Here is a 23,212-nt window from a genome sequence, read left to right on the forward strand (position 1 = left end):
AGGCCCTCATCCCCACTTAAACTATATGTAACATTTTCTTCAAGAAACCCAATACCTTTTTCGCACCTCAGTAACGTGCTTGCCACAAACAAAATGCTGAAAATTTTGAAATTTTATCTAGCATTTTTCATAGCCGTTCACTCGTATGAAAGGATAGTGTAACAGACAGATCTATTCTGGTTACCAAAACCACGAAGCACTTGCAAAGCTCAATTCAGGAAAAGCTTGCCAGTGCCCTAAAGGCACATAAGGAAAAGGCAAAGCAGGCACCCTTACCACCTAGTATCTCACACAAACAGGCTGTTCAGAGGTGAGCATATCAGTTCAGCTGACTAAGCGATGAGCTTAGCATCACAAAAGAAAAATACATTTTGGCATTCTTTTTTTTTTTGGCATTTCCACCATCAATTCAAAGGTTCTGTGCAGACTCGTTCCTCACTTATAGCACACACAAGCAGTACTACACATATGAACAACATAACAGTAACATTCCAAGCTCTTCTGTGAAACGAGCTTCAAGGTGTAGTCCTTCACATCGATACAATGCTGTCTGACTATAAGCCAGAAGGGGATTGTGTGAAGCATTTGCACCTCTTGGCTTCTAGATATGCTTTCAGATTGCACCTACAATGCACAAACAGCTGTATAAGAAATTACCTGCAGCATGTACAGTCACGTACAAAAGCTTGTGATGCAAGCTGGGTGAAAAAATTTCTGCGCAGTCTGGCATACCAGCTCCACTGAAGGGACACTGAAGATAAAAATAAAGTTGGCTTGTATTTACAGAATACTAGCTTATATTCACAAAACCAAAACTCCAGCTGAAAACAAAGTTCTTATAAGGTAGAAAAGAGCGAGAACAGACATACAGGTACCGCTTCCACAGCCTATTCTCGCAGGTGCAAACACCATGATATGCAAGGGATCACGAAGGCTGACTAATGTGCATTACGGTTACGTGACCGAATTGTTAAGTAAGTTTTCTTAATGCGTAAGCATTGCATGGCTATTTAGGCAGGTTTCACATGGACGTGACCTTGTCAGAGCTGTAAGAGTTGGTATATCGAAAAAAGAATGCAAGTGACAAAATAGTTGACGTGGATTAATTACGTAATTAATTAGAGCCAATTAGTTGTGTAATTGGGAGCAAGACGGCCCCCAGCCAACTTTCGGTTACAGTTCTCAGCTTTTTGTCACGTGTCTTAGTGGAGAAATGCTAAAGCCTGAGCGTTACTGCTGCACACGGTACATTGTGCCCCTTGTCGAACAAAGCAGCGTTCCGTTGAACGCATCAAGTTCACCAGCATTCTATAATTGGTTTACAGAAAAGGAAAGGCCCAGTATCTGTCACTTGAGAAATCCCGCTGACAACACAGCAATGCTCAGGCTTAGGCATTCCTCCCGTGCAGATTCTGCAGTGTTCCTGGAAAATGTTTTTCGAAACTGCATGTGCACTTTTATCATGTAAACAAAATGCAAAAAAACATGCGCTTGGCGACACTACAGAAGGCCAGTTCATTTAGGTACACTTTGGTTTCGACGGTTCGCAATCATGGCTATGCACTTTGTATGCCCCGGGTGGTTTCATTTTTGAGGTGCCTCTGTGTTTACAGGCGTGGAGCAGCATGGGAAGTCCAAGTTCTGCTCTGATGGAGTCGTGCCTCAGCAAGCGCTTCGCTATTGAAAAATTTCGCATGAAATTTATACAGGATTGGGTTTACTGTGCAGGCTAAACCTGCACGAAACAGGGTAAGCCTGTTATGCAGGTTAACCCTGTATTATTCATAAAAGGAAAAATTAACAGCGCAACAAAAAGACACAAATAGGCACACACACAAATGGCACGGGTGCTTATTAAAAAATAAAGCAAAAGACGATTAACTGCACCGAACAGGATTTGAACCTCTGCCCTTCAGAGCTCTGCTTGAGTGCCTTAACCACTGTGCCATGCCAACCACTGAAAAGTTTCACCTTATTTTTACTCTTGTAGTGTAACTGCACTTTTTTAGATATTTTTCTCAGGCACTGAAATTTCCTACCGCTGTTAAACGATTCCCCCCCTAAATGTGCAGAATCTTTTGGCTGGCTGGCTGTTAGTTGGTGCCACCATATCCCACATCTATAATAAGCATCAGACTTTGCCAATGCGTCTCAGTATATGTGATTTAACGTTCACTGTTCTGTCGTTGCCTCGGTGCGTATGCACAGAGTTATGTGGTGCATCAGTTTGTGGCATAACATGTACTTCAGTGTCACATGCACCCAGTAAAACAGTGACACTGAGAACTTTCGAGCAAGTCACGTGAGGTATAAACACCTCAGGAAACGTTGAAAAAAGGGCAGTTCAGATGGTTCATATTAAGAAATACAACAGCGAAGGAAACGGAAGAAACTGTGCAAAATAGATCCTGGGTTCTTCTTTTACCTTCTGCCACAATGCATAGTTTACCCCTTGCTACTTCTGAAAAAACTCCCATATGTTCAATCATGACGCTGGCTTGGGGCTGCACTCATAGCTTCGCTTGCTGCCGACACTACCGCCTTATTGGTGCTTGGACATTCAAGATATGCCGCTAGCTGAACCGCGTCAGCTCTAAAAATTGTTGCTGTTGCATACCCTGTGGGGGCCAGGGTTACTGAACTGCAGGCCTGCGTTTTGGCGCGAGAATTTTGTTGTTGGGCTCGGGAATGGAATCTATGGCTGGTGCAAACGAAGCGACGGCTCCAGCCAGCGGTAGCTTTAATTTCGGTTGCTGCTACAGCGCACCACTCACCAAGTGACGGCAATCACAGATTCTGTGTTTACAGCTTAGTTTGCATTATTTTCCCTATCTATATCCCTATCCCTATAGTTTGCATTATTTTCCCTAGCGAACGCGATGGTTAGATGGCATCCTCGAGGCACTGCAGATGAAGTTATGTGATGTTAGGAAGATAGTGAGAGACCGGAAAGCGTGGCATGACATGGTCCATAGGGTCACGAAGAGTCGGACACGACTGAACGATTGAACTGAATAACGGGAAAACAGAGTTTGTGTCGCAGCAACAGAGAGAAAAAGAAAGGAAAGTTTGACTTGAAATAACTTAGCAATAAATGTGTCTACTTGCTGCTGTACAAGCGACAACAAAGTCACAAAATGCCGTACTACTGAATTTTGAAGACATAAAAAAATTGTGACAGCTGTCATCAGTGTCCCTTTAAAAGCACAGATGCATCAAGGACCTCACTGTCCAGCTGACTGAGTGGCAAGGCAACGCAGAAATTTTGTTCTGCAAACCCACGTCTCATAAACGTTTATCCATGACTGTACATTATTACTAGCATAATACCTCCAGCACTTCAAGGCAACTAAATTGAAAACGCTCTACATGACAAACATAATTTGTGAACTTTTTATAGGCAAATAAATTAAGGACTGAAATACCGTTTCTTATAGCTATCTGCCAATTTTTTCTTTTCAAGTGACGCAACAGCTTGACCAAATTGGAAGGTTGCTAGAAACACCACAACAAGCAAAAAAAGAACATCTGCAGGTACTAACAGAAAAAATAAAAGCTATGACAACAAGGAAACTACAACACACTGACTGATATGTCAATGTGCATCTTGAACATTTGCACAATAACAACACGTTTTTGTTCGATTTATGTCTAAAGTGCACAGAAAAATTAGGAATGCAGATAAAAGTACAAATATATATAAGCGCTTCACTGCGAGAAGCACCTAATTGACGACCATGATGTTTATTCTTCCTTGCACCTACTTTTAAGGTAGATTTCTGCACAATGCCCAACAAAATATGAAAATAAGGCATGCTGACAGGCATTCTAAGCTAACACAATGAGCAACAATTTGCATATTGTACAAACTGAATTGCTGAGGAACTTGCTTAGGTAAATTGGTTGCATGCTTGACTATATGATATAAAATGCATAATAAAAGTGCAAGTCAAAATTAACATGCAGTTTCTGAGCATTACATAATGCTCAAGCATGTAATAATTTTCCATGTATAATTGTCAGCACAACAAGGACAAGTGCACTGAAAGCAAAAGCTCTCATTCTGCATTTGATTGCTCAGTAAATAGTGAACATTGTGTTGCCAAGAAACTAATACCAGCATGGTAACTACTTGGCTCAGACATCATTTGCCATTATTCATACAAGACACCAACAATGCCAGAATCAAACTATTGAGCAAAACACACTTTGCATGTGAATCCCTGGCTTGTTTTGCAGTCGAGCTGGCAAGGTTAGAATATGAAAGAATTAGTGTGACAGTGGCATTGTGTAATGATGGCTTCTTCTTGTCAGGTCTCTCTTTGAAGAGAGACTTGATGACAATGAAACCTCATATCCAGGCTGGCTATAATGCTGACAAAATGTCACAGAACTCTACCATTCCAGCTGTAGTGTCTTTTGATATGCAGCACATACTGATAATATTTATAAATAGCTTCTTTTTTGGCAATAGTTCAGATAAATGCATTTCAATGCCAGCCACAAGACAGGTCTTAAACGCTCTTCATTTAAAAACTGCCTATTGGCATGATACTATTCTTCAGCTGAGTATTTAATGACCTTATGTACTTTTTCTAGCTGCTACAATCTGCTAAATATGACTAAGAGAAAACATAAAATAGGAACTAATTGACAGTTGGGGAGAGTCGGGGTGAAAATGTTTCGAAGTTTCCAACCTCACTGCATAAACAAGGTGCAAGAGAAATGGTATAATACAGTTGGGGAGAGTCGGGGTGAAAATGTTTCGAAGTTTCCAATCTCACTGCATAAACAAGGTGTAAGAGAAATGGTACAATATGAAATAAAACTTGACTAGGATAAACATTTACTTTGATTAAAGCTAAGTTTTGCAGCACATTAGGACCAATCATTAGGCTGCCTTCTGCAATGCTGCATCGATTATCACCACTCGCTTGACAAAAAGCACAGACAATATGGATCTATTACTAGTTTTGGCATTACAATGCAAAGGTGGAAGCATGACTTTCACAAAAATAAAATGCAGCATTGGTAGTTAAAAACGTTCCCAAAACATTGAATTTTTCAAACTTCACCAATAATGTATTCCAAAATCCAGTATGCACTAAGCTAACACCACATCTGCATCTGGTGAATCAAGATAAGACAATGAAATAAATGCACAAGTCTCCAAAATGTGAGTACTTTTGCATTTGTAACAGCAATTGAGTATGCTATTTAATACACTTTTAGGCGACATCACTGAGATTTCCATCAGATACACAATTTCAGTGTGTCCTATCTCCAGTTATAGTTAACTGAAGCACTTACATGGCCCCTCTGTGCTGAATGAAACTGTTTGTCGCATCCCTTTGAAACTGTACAGACATTAAGGCACACTGCACAAGCATAACAGTGCCATCTATCTGCAGACAGAATAAACATGCAGGTCATGGAATGGGTTGCCCAAGAGGGTGCCTGCCTGCCTACCTTCAAAATGCTCCAAGGCTATTTGGTTTTCGGTGCCGTTACCATAGATACCTTTATTCTTGCATAGAAAGACCTACAGAAACACTATCCAATCTCACTGATTTTCTATCATTGAAACACATAAGTGCTGTGCTTTTGTAGAAAATAACATTTTGCAAGTTTGCCACTTCCTCAACCACTATCGTCCAAATGACACGACTTTAGCAATGCTTATTACAGCTACACATTTGAATATTTTTCAAATGCTGCACTGATGTCACAAATAATGTCACACTCCGATTGAGTGGCATGATCAGTAAAATGTGAAGGACATGAACTCCGTGGCATTCACCTACGAAAGCTAAGTAATTTATAACTGAATTTCTTCTTGGTGCTGTTTCAGTTCTGGCTTCATCAACCGAACGACAGCTGTGATGTGCATTTGGTCAGGTCATTTGAGGCATGAGGAAAATGGCAATACACTGTTCATACATTGCTTGTTGTCATTCCCGCTCTTGAAGCAGGCTTGCTTAGCATTATGCGAAATTGAAACCATGCATCAGTGATTATATTCCAGTTTTTTTTTTTTTTTACCAAACATATCCTAAACACTAACTGCCCATCACAGCCATCACTTGGTTGATGAAACTGAAACCAAAAGAGCATTGAGGAAGAAATTCATTTACAAATGATTTTGTGGTTGCAGGCAAACACCAAGCAGTGATCCATGTATTCTAACGTCAAACGTTATCATTTAAAAGGAGAAAACATGCAACTAAAATTAGCTCCTTAAGTTGAGATTTACCAACACCGAAAGTTGCCCTAAACATGAATTTACTGGCCGTCGGCAGAACAAGAAGAGCAGAAGAAGTGTTGAACACACGTTTCTACTTCATACATACACGTGTGGTTGTCACAGGAATCACGTTAGCTTACATCATCATCATCATCATCAGCCTGATTATACCCACTGCAGGGCGAAGGCCTCTCCCATATTTCTCCACTTAACCCGGTTCTGTGCTAGCTGCATCCACTTGACCCCTGCGAACTTCTTAATCTCATCTGCCCACCTAACTTTCTGCCACCCCCTGCTACGCTTTCCTTCCCTTGGAATCCAGTTTGTTACTCTCAGCGACCATTGGTTATACTCTCTTCGAACTACATGTCCTGCCCATGTCCATTTCTTCTTCTTAATTTCTACTAGAATGTCGGTAACTTGAGTTATTTCTCTGACCCACTCTGCACGCTTCCTATCTCTCAATGTTACCCCTACCATTTTTCGTTCCATAGCCCTCTGGGTTGTCCTCAACTTAAGTAGAACTCTCTTGGTTAGCCTCCACGTTTCAGCCCCATAGGTGAGTACAGGCAAGATGCAACTGCTCTATACTTTCCTCTTGAGCGATACCGGTAAGCTGCTAGTCATAATATGCGAGTGCTTGCCAAATGCGCTCCATCCCAATCTTATTCTTCTTGTTATTTCCTTTTCGTGGTCCGGATCTGCGGTTACTACCTGTCCTAAGTAGACATATTCGCCTACTACTTCCAGTATTTCGCTACCTAATGTAAACTGCTGTTCCTTCCCGAGGCTGTTGAACATTACCTTAGTCTTCTGCATATTGATTTTCAAGCCTACCGTTCTACTTTTCCTGTCTAGGTCATCAATCATTACTTGCAGTTCATCCCCCGAGTTGCTTAGCAAGGCAATGTCATCAGCAAATCGCAGATTACCGAGGTATTCTCCATTTACCCTACCCTTATCCCTAACGTTAGCTTACACCAGTTAGCAAAACACAAACTATGGCTATATGTCCCATTTTAAAAGTTTCATTTTCTACTTTGATCATAACATTCATAAACTTAAAAGTTTATAAATGGGGTCCATTGTTGCTGATGCATCGGTAAAACTTAGGCCAGTTGGCTGAGACTAGTAACAGATTCATAGTGATGTTTGCTGTAACAACTGCTTTGTCCAACCGTGAATTAGGACAAGATTGACACAAGGAACATGCGCTGCTCCGACTGCGGAGCTGGTTACGAGGGACAACGCCGATGACAACGCGAAACGCAGGAACGGGCGCCAAGGAGCTGTACTCTAAAAAGATATATGCAAAAAAAGTTGACCTCTGATATGCCTGAACACATCCATGTATTCTAACGTCAAACGTTATCATTTAAAAGGAGAAAACATGCAACTAAAATTAGCTCCTTAAGTTGAGGTTTACCAACACCGAAAGTTGCCCTAAACATGAATTTACTGGCCGTCGGCAGAACAAGAAGAGCAGAAGAAGTGTTGAACACACGTTTCTACTTCATACATACACGTGTGGTTGTCACAGGAATCACGTTAGCTTACATCATCATCATCATCATCAGCCTGATTATACCCACTGCAGGGCGAAGGCCTCTCCCATATTTCTCCACTTAACCCGGTTCTGTGCTAGCTGCATCCACTTGACCCCTGCGAACTTCTTAATCTCATCTGCCCACCTAACTTTCTGCCACCCCCTGCTACGCTTTCCTTCCCTTGGAATCCAGTTTGTTACTCTCAGCGACCATTGGTTATACTCTCTTCGAACTACATGTCCTGCCCATGTCCATTTCTTCTTCTTAATTTCTACTAGAATGTCGGTAACTTGAGTTATTTCTCTGACCCACTCTGCACGCTTCCTATCTCTCAATGTTACCCCTACCATTTTTCGTTCCATAGCCCTCTGGGTTGTCCTCAACTTAAGTAGAACTCTCTTGGTTAGCCTCCACGTTTCAGCCCCATAGGTGAGTACAGGCAAGATGCAACTGCTCTATACTTTCCTCTTGAGCGATACCGGTAAGCTGCTAGTCATAATATGCGAGTGCTTGCCAAATGCGCTCCATCCCAATCTTATTCTTCTTGTTATTTCCTTTTCGTGGTCCGGATCTGCGGTTACTACCTGTCCTAAGTAGACATATTCGCCTACTACTTCCAGTATTTCGCTACCTAATGTAAACTGCTGTTCCTTCCCGAGGCTGTTGAACATTACCTTAGTCTTCTGCATATTGATTTTCAAGCCTACCGTTCTACTTTTCCTGTCTAGGTCATCAATCATTACTTGCAGTTCATCCCCCGAGTTGCTTAGCAAGGCAATGTCATCAGCAAATCGCAGATTACCGAGGTATTCTCCATTTACCCTACCCTTATCCCTAACGTTAGCTTACACCAGTTAGCAAAACACAAACTATGGCTATATGTCCCATTTTAAAAGTTTCATTTTCTACTTTGATCATAACATTCATAAACTTAAAAGTTTATAAATGGGGTCCATTGTTGCTGATGCATCGGTAAAACTTAGGCCAGTTGGCTGAGACTAGTAACAGATTCATAGTGATGTTTGCTGTAACAACTGCTTTGTCCAACCGTGAATTAGGACAAGATTGACACAAGGAACATGCGCTGCTCCGACTGCGGAGCTGGTTACGAGGGACAACGCCGATGACAACGCGAAACGCAGGAACGGGCGCCAAGGAGCTGTACTCTAAAAAGATATATGCAAAAAAAGTTGACCTCTGATATGCCTGAACACAGTGAACTCATCCTTCTGTGATTAGCTCGTTGTGCAGTATTAAGCACACTGCAGAGCAGCATATTTTGTTGTGACACTCCTAGTCTCAATTAGACCGCATTGCAGTAGCTGCAAAAATGTGGCTCATACACTGAGCATTGCACTGTTCAGGACAACAAGTATTAATATTTCTGTTAGCTGAACGACTCATTCAGTCCTGTTCGTTACCCACCCCCATATGCCACAGAGGTGCTACACAGTGATGGGTTTTGCTTAATGTTACACTTGTTACAAAATATTATGCTGTCTACAGCAATGTCAGTACCCCACTTTCCCTAAAAAAAACAACTTCAAACCGAAGGAATGGTATGCCATCTGCTGTTACAGGTGCAAAAGTACACATAAAAACTTTCCTTTTGCAATCGAGACCACCACAGTTGCATGTGCTGTAAAATTCTAGGCACAGCTGTGCACTTAGACGCATTTTGTAGCAAAAAAAAAAAAAAAATGAAAGGCAACTATGCTCTCAAAGGTGGCATTGTACAAAACCAAAAAACTTATGCCATCTATGTATAAACCCTCAGTGGGATTGAATATGCAAGTTAACTGCATGAGTTGTAACTATTTGCCTTCTTGAGCAATGCAACATTTGGTGCATGTTAGACTACCTTGACACCTCTTCTTCAATATTTGCTAATTTGACAGAAATTAACTCACCATGTTAGCAGTGTACTAAATAAATCAGAATCATTTGCAAGAAAAATCAGGCATCAAAAAATAAATAAAACTGCACAAAATGTTTCTTTTCCTCAAAAAATAATTTTGAACAACAAAAAAAAAACAACTATTAAACTGTGATGTTGGTAGAACATGATTTTAGGAGAAAAAGAAAAGAAATACTACACATTTGGCAGATAAAGTAGGCTTTGGCTAAACTGTCAGTTAAAAAAAACAGGAGGCTAATCATTCAGAGAAAATGTAAAGACTGAAATTTCTGAAATTAGGAGATCATCACTACAAGGAAAACTGAACATTAAAAATACATGATGCATTTACCTCTTCTGTTGGAGATTCACAATGCACAAGCAGACCCTACCAGGCTTGGACCAAGGGTCCAGCTATAGCAGTTGAGGTCAAGGAGGAACTAGCAGACTTCCATCAACTGCCAGTGTGCGCCAATTACACCAGCTACAGACAGGGAAACAGGGTATGGGCATGAAACGCCTACAAATCTTGTCTCCAGAATTAGGCATCACTCTGAGCAGCAGAGTAAGGTGGTGGAGGAAGTGCTCGAAGCTTGAGTGTCCCTTGCCGAGACCTGAATGAAGCAGGGGAAAAAAAAGAAAGGAAGTCAATCTAGGCAAAAATAAAAAGAAAATAGGTCTTAATCCCATTCAGCCGCTTTTTTTGTTGCGCTCTGTTTTTTATAGACCGTAAGTAGCCAGCGGCTACCATGACTAAATGAGAGGCAAAAAATGTGTTAAATAACCAACACATTATCAAACTTACAATTTCTTTAAGACATTTGTGTCGTTTAGAAACCTAAAAAAAGAAAAAAAAAAATACGCAGAAAAAGATGACAAGTGCACTTTTACCTCAAAGCAGCGTTTGGTGAAAAGGAAACGAAATAAAACATTTTTGCATTCATTGCTAGAATGTCATGCATGATAATAAAAATATGGTTTACTGTGAGCTCGTATCCACACAGAGGTTTGCCTTGCTTTGTCAGTCAGAAGTTCTGCATCTGGTGTGTGTGTCTAATGCCAATGATGGTATAAAATTGCTTCTGTGAAGTGTTCCTCATTCCCCTGAAAATGGGCTTAATGCTTTTAGGCTAGCATTATCTGTCTTAGGTGACAAACAAACAACTTCTGCTCTATTTAAAAAAAAAACAAACATTCAGAGCGACGTTAAGGGGGGTAGTGTGGGGCTGCTGAATGGTCGTGTTACATCAATTTCGATAAAAGTTTCAGGGATGGCTTATCTTACTCTTATTAGAATATATTCTAAGTTTCATTACCTCAGCACAAATAGAAAAAAAGTTGTAGCTGCCGTAATGAGTAATTAATTGCGTCAAATTAGGAAAACTATAATTTCAAAGCTTATGAAGATGTACTAATTGTTTGTGCTTAGATAACTTCTGGGTAGTTCATTGTGCAGGATAAGGCCAACTGCAGATTCTTTATGACATTTTTGTTAAAATCTGAGCACTTCAAAAGTGAACTTCTTTTTTATCTTAGAAAATAATTAGGAATCCAAAAAGTACCTCTTGTTCCCAACAAAATTTTAGTGCATAAACTATCTTAAAAGCAGCCTTTGGCGAAATAGTTTTCAAATGGTAGTTTTCCTAACGGTTGTGATCTAGCAAAAAGTGCAAACTGAGAAAAATGAGTTCAAAGACTTCAGAATATGCTATTAAAATTCATGACCTAAATTAATAGATCACAATGGCCTGGTGCATATTTTGGGCCATCTCTTTCAGCATTACACTACTGCGTGGCAATTACTTCGAGTTGCCTCTTTTTTTTTTTTTTCAGATGTATAGCTGTCCAGAGCTCTTATCTGCGCTCGTAAAATGCTTTTCTTGGTTGCTTACTGGGTGTGCCTCTTCATCTAGGCTTCATATTCTATCTCCAGCTTGTCGAGCAGTTTGGTTAGCCAGTCTTCCAGGGATGCGAAAAGAGCGTCTGAAGGTTACGTGCTATTTTTTAGTCAATCCAAGCTTCTATTTCGGTTTACTAGCCAACGCACTGTCTCTACAGAGCAAATTTTGCCTTTTCTTCCCATTTTTTTTTATTTTTTTTTTTAATGTCAGCTGCACTCTCCATAGCAGGTTCTTTTTGGTTACAGAGTGCAAAAAACAATAATCCTAATTTGGGGATGCATTTCGCGTTTAGTTTCTTGTTCGCCATCAGTTGCGTCTTGAAATCAGTGTTCATAGGCACTTGTAGTGGTGAATGCATCCGATCTCGCAAAAAAATTAACTTTTATTTTTGTACTGAGCAGATGACAACCAAACTTCGTGAGAAGTTTCTTTAGACAGGCACAATCCAAAACGTCAGAAATTTAAAAACACCTTTTTTTATGACAAGATGCTTACTAAGGCTAGAAAACGTGCAAAAATGATTGGTGTGCTATCCTTTGTCTCCAAAATGCAAGATCTTTTAAGCTGGTTTCACTAAAACTAAAGGTAGTAGGTGATAAAAAATAATTACACAATGAGAGGGGGCACCCTGATGGCCCTGTTTACGTCAATAGAGAAGGAGCAGCTAAAAATGCGTGGTGAGGTGTCACCCTAATCATATTTAAAAGGCTGCGAGGAGCAATCTTTAGAAATTTGTAAGTTATAGGGTGCAGAGCTTTTAAATTGACTTTAATACACACACAAAGACCGTTTCTATGGATCTGTCGCGTTAGAATATGAATATTTTCAGGCTCCCTTTAACAGGCATAACACATAGTTCACTTAGAACTGAAACTTCTGTATACTGAGCCTAGCATTTCAGCCTTGATAGAAACACAGCCTAATTTGGACACTAATTCTTCTCACTAAAAAGTGATTCTTCAGTTCTTTCCAGATATGCTGACATTTGTTTGGTAGCAAAAGACATATTTATCACTGAGAAAATTGGATTCAAACTTGTAAAGGCCTTACCGAAATGACTGGTTGCCACCATTTCAAAGCAAATGACTTAATAGTGTGACCCCCAAAAAACATTGCTTACACACGCATTATGCTTGAAAAATTGGCTGCTGGTGGCGACACCGGCATTTCATTTTCTGGTCTCTTCTAGTTTATTACAGCTCCGGTTTTCAGTAAGAGTAGTCGCTCTGCGATTTAACACGCAGTAATCCATCGATACAGGCCGACTGCTATTTGCCTTTAGTGCCCATTTCATGTTTCAAAGCTACACACTGACTACAAGAGAGGCCGTAGTGGAGGGCTCTAGATTAATTTTGATCGGTTGAGTTCTTTATTGCGCACTGATATTGCACAGCAGATAGGTGTTTTCTCATTTTAGCCCCCATCGAAATACAGTTCTTACCCCATGCCCCTGTAACTGATAGCTACACACCACAGCCACCAAGCCACCAGTGCATATCAACCTGATTCAAGGCAGCAGTCAGAATAGAAGTTCAACACAGAAAGAAACTTAGTGTAACAGGACACTGCCTCAACTGAGCTGATTATCATGCATCAATTCTGGAATACTTATGAAACAGCTGTTGCCCCAGAAAATTTACAACCAAAGATTTGTGAACTTCAGCATTAGATAAAGGCTTTCCTCAATACCAAACAAGGGCACATATATCTGAAGGCCTTATGTATATTAACATTTAATATGGAGAAGAATGCCACTGGGTACAGGCTGCCACAGTCATACATACGTCACACAGCTACAAGATTTTCTTCACAGCCCTGTTTCCAGTTGCATTCCTTCCTAGCATTAGCATTGCCGTGATCGTTACGCTATCAGTGTATCCGAGTGCAGAGAATTTTTTCAGTTTCTTTATAAGTACAACTAATCTTTATGAAAACCCTAGAAGAGAGCAGTACGCACGGCCGAGGAAGAGAGGCATCAAGCGGACTGCCAGCTCGGGAGTGGACTCGGGAGGAAGCTGCTGATGAGAGGTTGCGCTTGGTGGCCATCTGGCGCAGGGCATTTGTGGCACGCTCAATGGAACTGTGCTGCTCCAGCTGCGAACTGCACGCGAGGTACACACTGTAGTGCACAGGCAAGGCACCTGTGCAGCAACCACCCTTACCTTGGTACCTCCTCCCTGGACAGAAACAAGAGAGAAGTAAAAAAAAAAAAAAAAGGTGTAAAGAGAAAGGATGGCTTCATGTCAGAATATTCCTGGCTTACACTGCAACAGTGAACCAAAAGTACCTTGTTCAGGTGAAGTAGTACTGGGAGCGAAAATTGCTCGTTATATCTGATATTTGTTTTAAAAGTATGCACACACACAAAAAAAGCGCTCTAATATGGACAACAGAAAGGGACGAAAACACAGCATTTTCAAATTAAAAGCTTGATATAAACATGAAATCTCGTCTTTCGTTTATGTTGCGAGGGAAAAATTGAACACATAAGTAGGAATATTGTCTCCACACACAAACAGATTTATTTAAAGAACAGCACAATCTTGGCCATGTCGGTGGCCTCTGCACTGCTTAGAGCTCACATTACTTGCATCCTGTCATTACTTGCATCATCTGCAGGAATCAGATGTCTGAAAATTTGGCGCTTCGACCCCGCAACCAAGTTGTCATCAGCAGTGACAAAGTCTACGCAACACTGGGAAGAACCAGTTGACGTGCTGACAATGCTCACGCACTTGCAATCATTCTTCGTGGCTCCTTTGCAGTGGATGTCTTCAATGAACACTTCAATCTCCTGCCTCGTGTGAAGGGTGTTGACCCACTATATACAACAACAAAGTCCGAGACAGCATCCACTTTCCGCGCCCACTCTCGACCATCCTAAATGTCTCGATTTTCGCCACAAGAGAAACTGCTTTGCGCTTTGGCATTGACATTTTGCATGACAGAGAAAATGAACTCGCGGAGCGCAGCGTGCACACATGGCACGGCAATGGCGATGGTTCAATCACATGCTGGTTTCATGCCTGTCAGCAGTTGATGTTAGTTCTGTTGCTGCGACTAGATAGTGCAGCACGCGAATGTGCAGGCAGTTTAAAACACTTTTGCGGTGGATGATTCAACGATTGAAATATTGTGCTTTCTGAAGATCTTCCTGGCTCCTTTACACATATTTAGCCATGGAAATGCAAAGGACTGCTTTGTTATAACAGATCGAGTGTCAAATTTTCAATTTCTTTGCTGAGTTATATAGATAGAGCTCCCATAGAAATAAAGCATAGATTAACCAAGCCTTGATTTTACTTCATTTTTCCAATAACGGGCTATCTGTGTTCGTTATAATGAATGTCAACTAAACTATGTGTCATTTTTTCATGCCAGGGCAGGCAAGTGCCTAGCATTACTCACTCGTGCTGGCAGCACATGAAGCAGGTAAGCGTGCTCAGGAGCATGGCTGTGATGAAACCTGGCAGCAACAGAGAGAGCAAAAAGTCTGCCAGGAGGTCCCTTCGGGGCAAGTGGCCCATGTCAGGCGGGTCATAGCTGTCCTCTTCCAGCGGGATGGGCGAGAAGGCAGCGTCTTGGTGCTGCATCATTCCTTCACCGTCCACCTGCTCAGGGAGCTGCACCAAGGACAAAATGGCAAACACAAGCAAGGCATCAATGAAACGGCTAAAGGTTGCCTGTTTGAAGCATGCTGGCTGATGAAGCTGCCCCAAATTAATATATACAGCTAAAAGCCAAACTCCACTGCACACAGAACAAAAGCCCACATAAGATATTTTCTCAAACTGGCATTTCGCGAAAATACAATCACAGCATCAAAAGGCACTATAATATAGGAAGAAAATTTTTCTTACAGAGAGCTTCAGATGCCCTTGAGGTGCAGCAATTGATGCATACAAAATCTAGAATTTTCTGTGGAGGCAAAAAGCTAGGCACGTTAAAGAACCCCAGGGGGTCGAAATTTTCTGAAGCCCTCCACTATGGCATCTCTCATAGCCCGAGTTGCTTTGGGACGTTAAACCCCACAAAACCAAAACTAAACCAACTCTAGAATGTACAGTAACATGCCCAGCAAAGAGCATGCTACTGTCCTACATAGCACACTTTGTTCACAAGAAAAAACTAAGCAAATCCTTATTTCCCGTCACCTACAGCACATGCCTGACAAATTATGATGTGCTATGCAACATCATGATATCATAAACGGATAAGCCAGGCACAAGAGAGTACTGGCTGCTCATGAACAAGATGAAGAGACATATACTCGCGGACAACTTTTCCTGGCTATGTAGCCAAGGCTACGGGGGAGGAGCCTACTCACGGTGTTACTACACCATGTAGTTCTGGCATATTGGGCCTCAATTACAGTTTCGGTTTCATTTCCGCCTATACTTTAAATAACAAATTTCGAGCCACCAGCGAAGCAGAACTGTGCTTATTTACAATACTGAAGGCCCAAGTGAACGTAATTTCGAGGTTAATAAATGTCCCATGCTTGCACATTGCCGAAACAAGCACATTGCAAAAGCGTGCAGAAACCGGCGGGTAAGCTCAGCAGAAAGCCGGCGTACGCTTTTTCATGAATCCCGACAGATGGCGCAGCCACCCTGTTTGCACTACGTAGTGTACTCATCTTAAAATGCACTGCATTAACACTGTACTGGCCTACATGGTAGTAAAACATTGATATAATAATAACAGGAACATTTCTGTATTGGGGTAATAATCTCGAGCTCAATCCGCAAAATTTACGAAGGCACTATAGTCTGCTGCGCCCTTAGCTGATGCGTTTCGGCTCTGTAGCTTTGGCTGCATAGCCGCAAAAAGTTGTCCGGGAGTCAGGAAAGGGAAAAAAAGCAACTGTAGAGCTACGATGACCAGGTTAGTGCATTAGTCACCCAGATATGTTATAGCTTTGATTTAACCATTTAGCAGCACACCAATTCTCATAAACACTCACTTCTTCAATGTAATGCAAGACGAGAGTTTTGTGATCACTAAAGTGAATGGAGATCACATCACGCGCTTCTTCAATTTTAACTGTCGTCCCCTTCTTGTCATCATCATGAAGTATGTCACCAGTACATAGTATAGACACCTGCTGGGCTGTTCCTGTGGTAATCAACCTCAGTTTCTACACTTCTCCACCTGCATCCGAGCCTCCTTCTCCTTCACCCATGGTAGTCACCCTCTGGGTTCTTCCTGTGGTAGCCTCCTTCCTCTCCCCTACAACTGGCAAGGGGATTTTCCTCTCTCCACTTTGCCAACCACTACGGAAGGTGGCTTATGTTTAACTGCAATTTGAACTCAGGCCAAATGATTGAATTTAAGTTAATTATGCAATTAAGCTGTTACGGTTCATGCTGTAAATTCCAGGGTAGAATGCTGGGCTATTATATATGGCTACACAAATCCTATAGCTTTCTTTCATGTAAAATGCATCGGCGGCAAAGTAGCTTGATCAGAGCAGAGCGAAGATCAATCCTGGCTCAGCCAGACGTACAAGATATAGAACAAAAAAAGAAAATTTCGTCTCCAATAGCCTTATACAAACTAGGTACTCTGGAGGGTTTCTGCCATGACAACATTCTTGAAGAGAAAACAGTTGTTCTTTTAAAATGACAGCAAATTTTGAAAAAGTCAGTAGATCCACCTGCTAGGCCTGCTGATATGAGAGCCGCATGACATAGATGCTTCGAGCGTATTTCGAATTTGCCAACCAGAAGGCAGGGAAAAATAAGGTCATCAAGCAAGCCACATCACTATTATTTACACCTACCTGTTATGAACTTCCAAAACAAAAACCTGGACAAAGCCAGTGACCGATTCCTGAAGACTAACAGATGGCAGCATCTCCAGTGAGCTGTTCAAAGCTATACAACTACTCTGAACAGCTTGGAACAGTACATGTAAATGCCACAACTGGCATCTCAAACCACTAACCTATAAATTACATGGCCTTCAGGGTGATTTTCGCTAGCTGTAGGAGCACAGAGCTCTGAAGCCTTGCAAGCTGGTTTGCCTGGCCTTTCCATGCACCTCATAGGGCCTTTGTGCATGTCCATGTGAGTTTGCCAACCCTCTGGGCTCTGGAATTGTCTGTTTATGCTTCACTGTGAATGCACACATATAGGTGCACAGACTGCCGGGCCCTTTTGGCATCTATTTGCCTCAGCGGTGAGCTTACGCCGGAGGACAGGTGCATGCAAAGTGATTACTGCAGTCGACAAGGCACTGCACTGTTTTATGGTAATATTTTATGTCTTGAATAAGAAAGCAAAGCTGCTCAGGTGACACTGCAATTGCTGTGCTGCACATTTAAAATCTATTGTCGACAACCACTTTAGTTATGACGAAGGTGTGGCCATGTTTGGAATACCCAGAGACTTGGACTGACTGCGTCCCTTGTTTCGGTGTTCGATGTTCGGCCGCAAGGCCTCGTCGAGCATATGTATGCTGCTGTGGCTTCGGCAAAACGTGAATGACTGTGCCTCCAGAAATTTCTGGAGACTGGTGTCATGGAAGTGCTGCAAAATTGCAAGCGGTTTGCCTGGCCTTTCGGTGCACCTCATAGGGCCTTTGTGCATGTCTACGTGAGTTCTCCAACCCTCAGCAATCAGCATCAAAAACTTCAATGCTGGTTCGCTATGCAAGAAGTCAGCAGGTGAGGACGGCAATGCCAAAGCTGCACCCATGGCCCTACTTATTGCAGGAGATGATGGAGAAGTGGACTGTCACTGTTTTGTGAGTGTACTTGATTTATGGTGGTTATTTGTGATATTATTTCTACGTCATGACCCAAGAATCCTAAAACTAAAGTGACGTCAAGAAAAAAGTGCTTTATAGGATAGTTACAGTGCACTGGGACATATCTCTTGCACTACTATTAGCATTCCTAAGGTCCTGCACATCGTTATCCTTCTCTCTCTCTCTTAAGTGCGTACGCACACACAAAAAAAGGAGAGGTAAAATTTTGATCCCTCTACTTTTTTAAAGTATTTCCTGGTGCCTCAAGGATTAACAGAATAAGTACAGATGACTCACTGTGATCAGCCGAAATCCACACCAGTCAGGCAGAAAGCTCCTACTCCGAAAGCGGTACTCTGCAGAGGTTCGCTTGTAGTCCCGGGGACAGGAGACTCTGTTTCGCAGTTGATTGGCCTCAACTTCTAGAGTACGCAACTCCTGAGAGAAGTTGGTTGTCCCTCCAATACGCACCACGATGCTGAAAACATGGTGCTTTATCATGAAATATACACAGCACTCTTTTCATGACAGTTGGCTCCAAAGAGAGGATATGAGAAAAGTTTAATATAATTTCTAATGTGAAGACAAACAAATATGGCAACCCAGACAACTGGCAAGCACCAGAATACAAAGGCCGGTATTAAAAATACACAGCCACAGCCTCCTGCAAGAACAACCTCCCATAAAAGTGAGTTTCAAGGAATAACAACATGTAAAAATTTGACCCTTGAAAGCACTGTCCATGTTATAACAATTTCATTTATGAATGTGGAAAGAAAGCTGAGCAACTCATACCACATGTACCACATTCAACCTATGCGTCAATCAGCAGATGTTAAACTTGCTAGCCAGATCTCCCAAAGAAAAATAAGGGGTTTCGTAAAAGCTTGACAGAGACTGGCAACAATGCACACAATATTAGTTACAAGTAAAAACAAGCACTTCAAGAGGTGTTTTTAAAACTTTTTTTCAATGCGAAGCATAAGCATTTATCATCACTGTTCCCATATTAACCTCAAACCCTTTCCTTCTCCACATTTGCATGACTCAGATGAGATTACTGATGTGCGCCGTGCTGCAGTGTCTGTTAGCTATGGCAACAGAAGATGAGGCTCCAAACAAACAGAAGCCGTGATGGAGCCCCCAAATCCTCTTAATTGCTTTTCCCTGCATTTCTTCCAGTGTCTCTTTCATCACACTATTTTGTTAGATAAAACTCTATTCCATCAAAGCATACAGACATCACTTCACTGACTCTTTTCCTTATGCAAATGTTGGGTAGTTTGTAGGTCTCCTCAATCTGGCTGCACTTTCTGCCCCAGTTCAGGCAGTGCGGCCCACTTGCATTCAATTTGCCAATGCAGCACCTGCACTGCAGCACTCGATTTGATGCCATGTTGCGAGTTGCATGACGCACCCCACATTAGACAAGCAGCAGGTGACTCCGCGGTCATGCTTGTTTTAGTAAACGGAGTTTCCCATGTTTGCCACATTTCCTGCGCTCTAGGACCATGATAGTCATGTATATAGCACAACAGTGTTATGATATAAAAGGCAGTAGGTGAGCGCTGTTTTTTTTTTTAATATGAGGGTGATTATAATGTTTGAAATGCCACGCTACAACCTGTCTTTTGCCTAGGTGGTCTTCGCATCAAACGTCAGCACGTGGCAGCATGAGTGGCACTTCTGCTTACAGTAGCGTCTGGTTTTGAGGCCACCAGTCAGCCTGCACCTTTGCTTGTTAGTCTGCTGCCCGCACAGTCTGTGACAATCACTGTGTGGTCACAGCTAGCCAACATTGAGCGCGCGAGTTATGGAGTTCAATTAGGTTGAAGCCCACAGTTCAGGCAACTCTTTCAGCTGCAAATGGCGGACATCTGGCGATGCATTTTGGTTAGAACGCCGACAACCTGAACAATGCACACAAACTAAGATTCTATGCGGCAGCCTTAATATAACCTTGAAGTCTAAGTCCACACACAGTGACAGTCGGTCTGCACCACTTTGCGCAAGATGCAAAAAGGGTGGAGTCAAATTCTTAATTCATCGATCACTTTTGGAGTCTGGAAGTTTTGTAAGGTCACTGCCAATTGAGATACGTCACTTTGAACAAATACCATTCGACAGAACTACCACAGTCTCGAAAACATGACAAACATACAGGTTTGCAGCAGACGAACATGTCTGCACTTCTGCACTCATTGGACAGCTGCACTGACAGCAATAGTGCCCGGCTGCACTCGCGCTGTAAGAACTGGCTCAGCACCGGCACAACACTTTTGTGAACTAATGCAGAGACCATATGTTCACAAGTGCATTGCCATGAAAAAAAAAAAATTCAAACAGAATTGAATAATTATGGGAAGCACTGCACATGGCACAGTGGATTATGCATGAACACAGACTTTGCCTAGACTACACAAAGGCACTGTACTGGCCAGCAGGCCAAATATTCTAGGAAAAGAGGGAAAACATGAAAGACAAGAAACACTGCAGCCTGAGGAACATATTTTATGGCCCCTTAAAGAGCATGTCTAATATGTTCAAGGACAGTAAAAAAAAAAAAAATGTTTTTATATTTCAGACTGCAGTCTAGAAACGTAACACTTTTGCAGTTGCAGCAGGATCTGCAAAGCTCAGTATTAAAAATTACTAATGAAAATTTAAATAGCAGCCAACTTTTTATCAATCTTGGGGGCCATTTTAACAAAAGGGGGCCATGCAGTCCTTCTATAAGCACACACAGAATCTGGCTGGGTCTAACCACTCAAAACCACAAAAAAACTGCACTGTAAATGCCCGGAAAAACTGTACGAACATAAGCCATAAGTTTCGCAGCTGAAGATGGAGTGTGCATACCCCTCTTTGTCCTTCGGATTCACTGGTACCCTGCCTCCAATGTCCACAACGGAGGCCACTTTGGTGACATAGATTTCTGGACTTTCTTTCCACAGGTGATCGCGAAAAATATCTTCCAAGTCAGATAGCCAGTCCCCTTCAAAAAAGTCCTCAATATTAAGATTTAAGAACTTCATCTCTACCTCATAAAGTGCTTCTCCTGAAAAAAGAACAACAAAATAAATAGAAAAGCGAATAAATTAATTATATCCGATTTTAAGACTATGCAAAATGACAGAAACAGCAATGCAAAACTCACTTAGTCGCTTCTCAACCTGCAGACTAATAACCCGGAGAGATGTTTTGTAGTTGTATTTGTTGATGGCAAACACCTTAAAATGAGCACAAAGAAACCACGTTCAGACACTGCTCAGAACAGTAAACGCCCTGAAGTGCAGACACAAACAACACTGGTACTCACCTCAATATTGAGTTCTCCGTCGTCCTGGTATGAACCATACAAAAGCGCTCTATTTGAATGGCCTGTTTGTCGTAAAAACATCCATTTTGGTAGGTCTGGCTTTCCTAACAGGGCTGCTCTAAATTCTGTATAGCCATAGCTATCTGTGAAAGGCAAAAACAAAAAGAAGTCAGCCAGGCAGTGTCCTCATGTAGGACCCCATTACTGGTAGCGTTCAGCATTCGAAGAATGCAAGAGTACCTATTGATGCGTCAAACATCCCTTTGTCGATATAAAAGTGGAAAACTTCAGTAGTCTGTAGGACCTGGTTTCTGAAATCCTGCAGTTTAGCACCTGTATGTACAACACGCCATCGATAACGATTAACGAACTTCAACTTTTGAAACGTTGAGAATAACTAGCAACTTCGGGCGCACAGTACTCACCAACGACGCTACAGCTGAGCAAAAATATGGCAGGGACAAGTGCCTGCAACAGCGACATGGTCATGTGCCGTGTGGCTCGATCCTCCGGATGTGTACAACACTATCGCGGACTGATGCGCGGAGGTCCAAGAGCAGCTCCACTGTATCCAACTCCTTGCCAATGTTTGATCGATTGCCTCTTTCACGACTGCCCGAAGCAAAGCTTCTGGATACGGAAGCTTGAGCTCGCCAAATTAATGGCACTGACGTTCACATACTTCCCTCCCTATCCAACGGCACAGCGAAATGTACGCATCTCTATGCAATATAGACCTTCAGAAACCAATCGCGCCAATCTGGGCCAACTCACTCTCTCCTCACTCGGTACCTGGAGGAAAGAGTAATTTCCTTCCTCCATGTACTAGAGCACTAGATGGGTTGCTAGGAGTGGTGTCGTTCCCTAGCCCCCTAGCGACCATAGACCAAATAGAGCTGATAGAGCGACTAAATTAAAACAAAAACGAAGCTAGACCGGTTAGATAAGATACACCGGTCTTGGCTAGGCCGTAGATGAAAGTTACGAATTCTAGAGTTCTTGAGTAGCAACTCTGCAAGTTCGGAAGGCACTTCTGAATCTGAAAATTTTGGGATTTTGGTAACATGCAGTTCGGGCAGTTCGGCTAGTTCGGCCGTCCCGTCGCCGCCGCCGTCGCAGTCACCGACGGCCGACGCAGATAAACAGATGGCTGTCGACGCTTGACTTGCACGAAACTTGTGTTGCAAAATTTGTTTAGTAGGTTGCGTCCTAATGCTCAGAAAACCATCTTTGCTCCGACCATACAGGACAAGATCTTAGGAAGTTCCCCAGGGTGGTATTTCAAGGGAAGCTAGTTGAAGTGGAAAGGGTAGCAGTGTGGTGTGGTTTCAGAATAGTTTGGTTCTACGGAAGGCAGTCAGTATGATGTGAAATAAATAAATAAAACAACTAGGTGCTCGATTCCGCGTTAAACATCGAACAAACTTCTGACCCATGCGCCATAAATCGCGCTGTTATCAGAGAACGTCATGACGATATAACGCGGGTGATATAAGCCTTGCATCACACTTTGCAGAGCACGTATCGCACCAACAAACTGCAGGCAGAGTA

General features: G+C 42.2%; 1 protein-coding gene across 2 annotated transcripts; it reads right to left on the reverse strand.

Annotated features, from left to right (window-relative positions):
* Window positions 1-377: 377 nt before the first annotated feature.
* Scgalpha (sarcoglycan alpha) lies at window positions 378-22,770 on the reverse strand. 2 transcript variants are annotated; one of them, XM_084591064.1, is made up of 10 exons: window positions 22,087-22,769; window positions 21,902-21,994; window positions 21,662-21,804; window positions 21,500-21,572; window positions 21,202-21,400; window positions 18,640-18,820; window positions 14,998-15,212; window positions 13,752-13,766; window positions 13,547-13,690; window positions 378-10,302 (listed from the first exon to the last, which is right to left on the reverse strand). In XM_084591064.1, the coding sequence occupies exons 1-10, from the start codon at window positions 22,148-22,150 to the stop codon at window positions 10,230-10,232; spliced, it is 1,200 nt and encodes a 399-aa protein (XP_084447190.1). In that variant the 5' UTR covers window positions 22,151-22,769; the 3' UTR covers window positions 378-10,229. The 2 variants fall into 2 exon arrangements, with proteins under 2 accessions (XP_084447190.1, XP_084447191.1); XM_084591065.1 differs by lacking the exon at window positions 13,752-13,766 and having other exon boundaries at window positions 22,087-22,770.
* Between the last annotated feature and the right edge of the window lie 442 nt (window positions 22,771-23,212).

Source organism: Amblyomma maculatum, chromosome 1 (assembly GCF_055883805.1).
Source record: "Amblyomma maculatum isolate TAMU_Amacu chromosome 1, ASM5588380v1, whole genome shotgun sequence".
Lineage (NCBI taxonomy): Eukaryota > Metazoa > Arthropoda > Arachnida > Ixodida > Ixodidae > Amblyomma > Amblyomma maculatum.

Coding starts and splice junctions, on each gene's coding strand:
- Scgalpha (XM_084591064.1), bottom strand. CDS start 22,150: ATGACCATGTCGCTGTTGCAGGCACTTGTCCCTGCCATATTTTTGCTC. Junction 21,995..22,086: donor GCTCAGCTGTAGCGTCGTTG/GTGAGTACTGTG, acceptor TTGTACATACAG/GTGCTAAACTGCAGGATTTC. Junction 21,401..21,499: donor GCAGGTTGAGAAGCGACTAA/GTGAGTTTTGCA, acceptor TTCTTTTTTCAG/GAGAAGCACTTTATGAGGTA.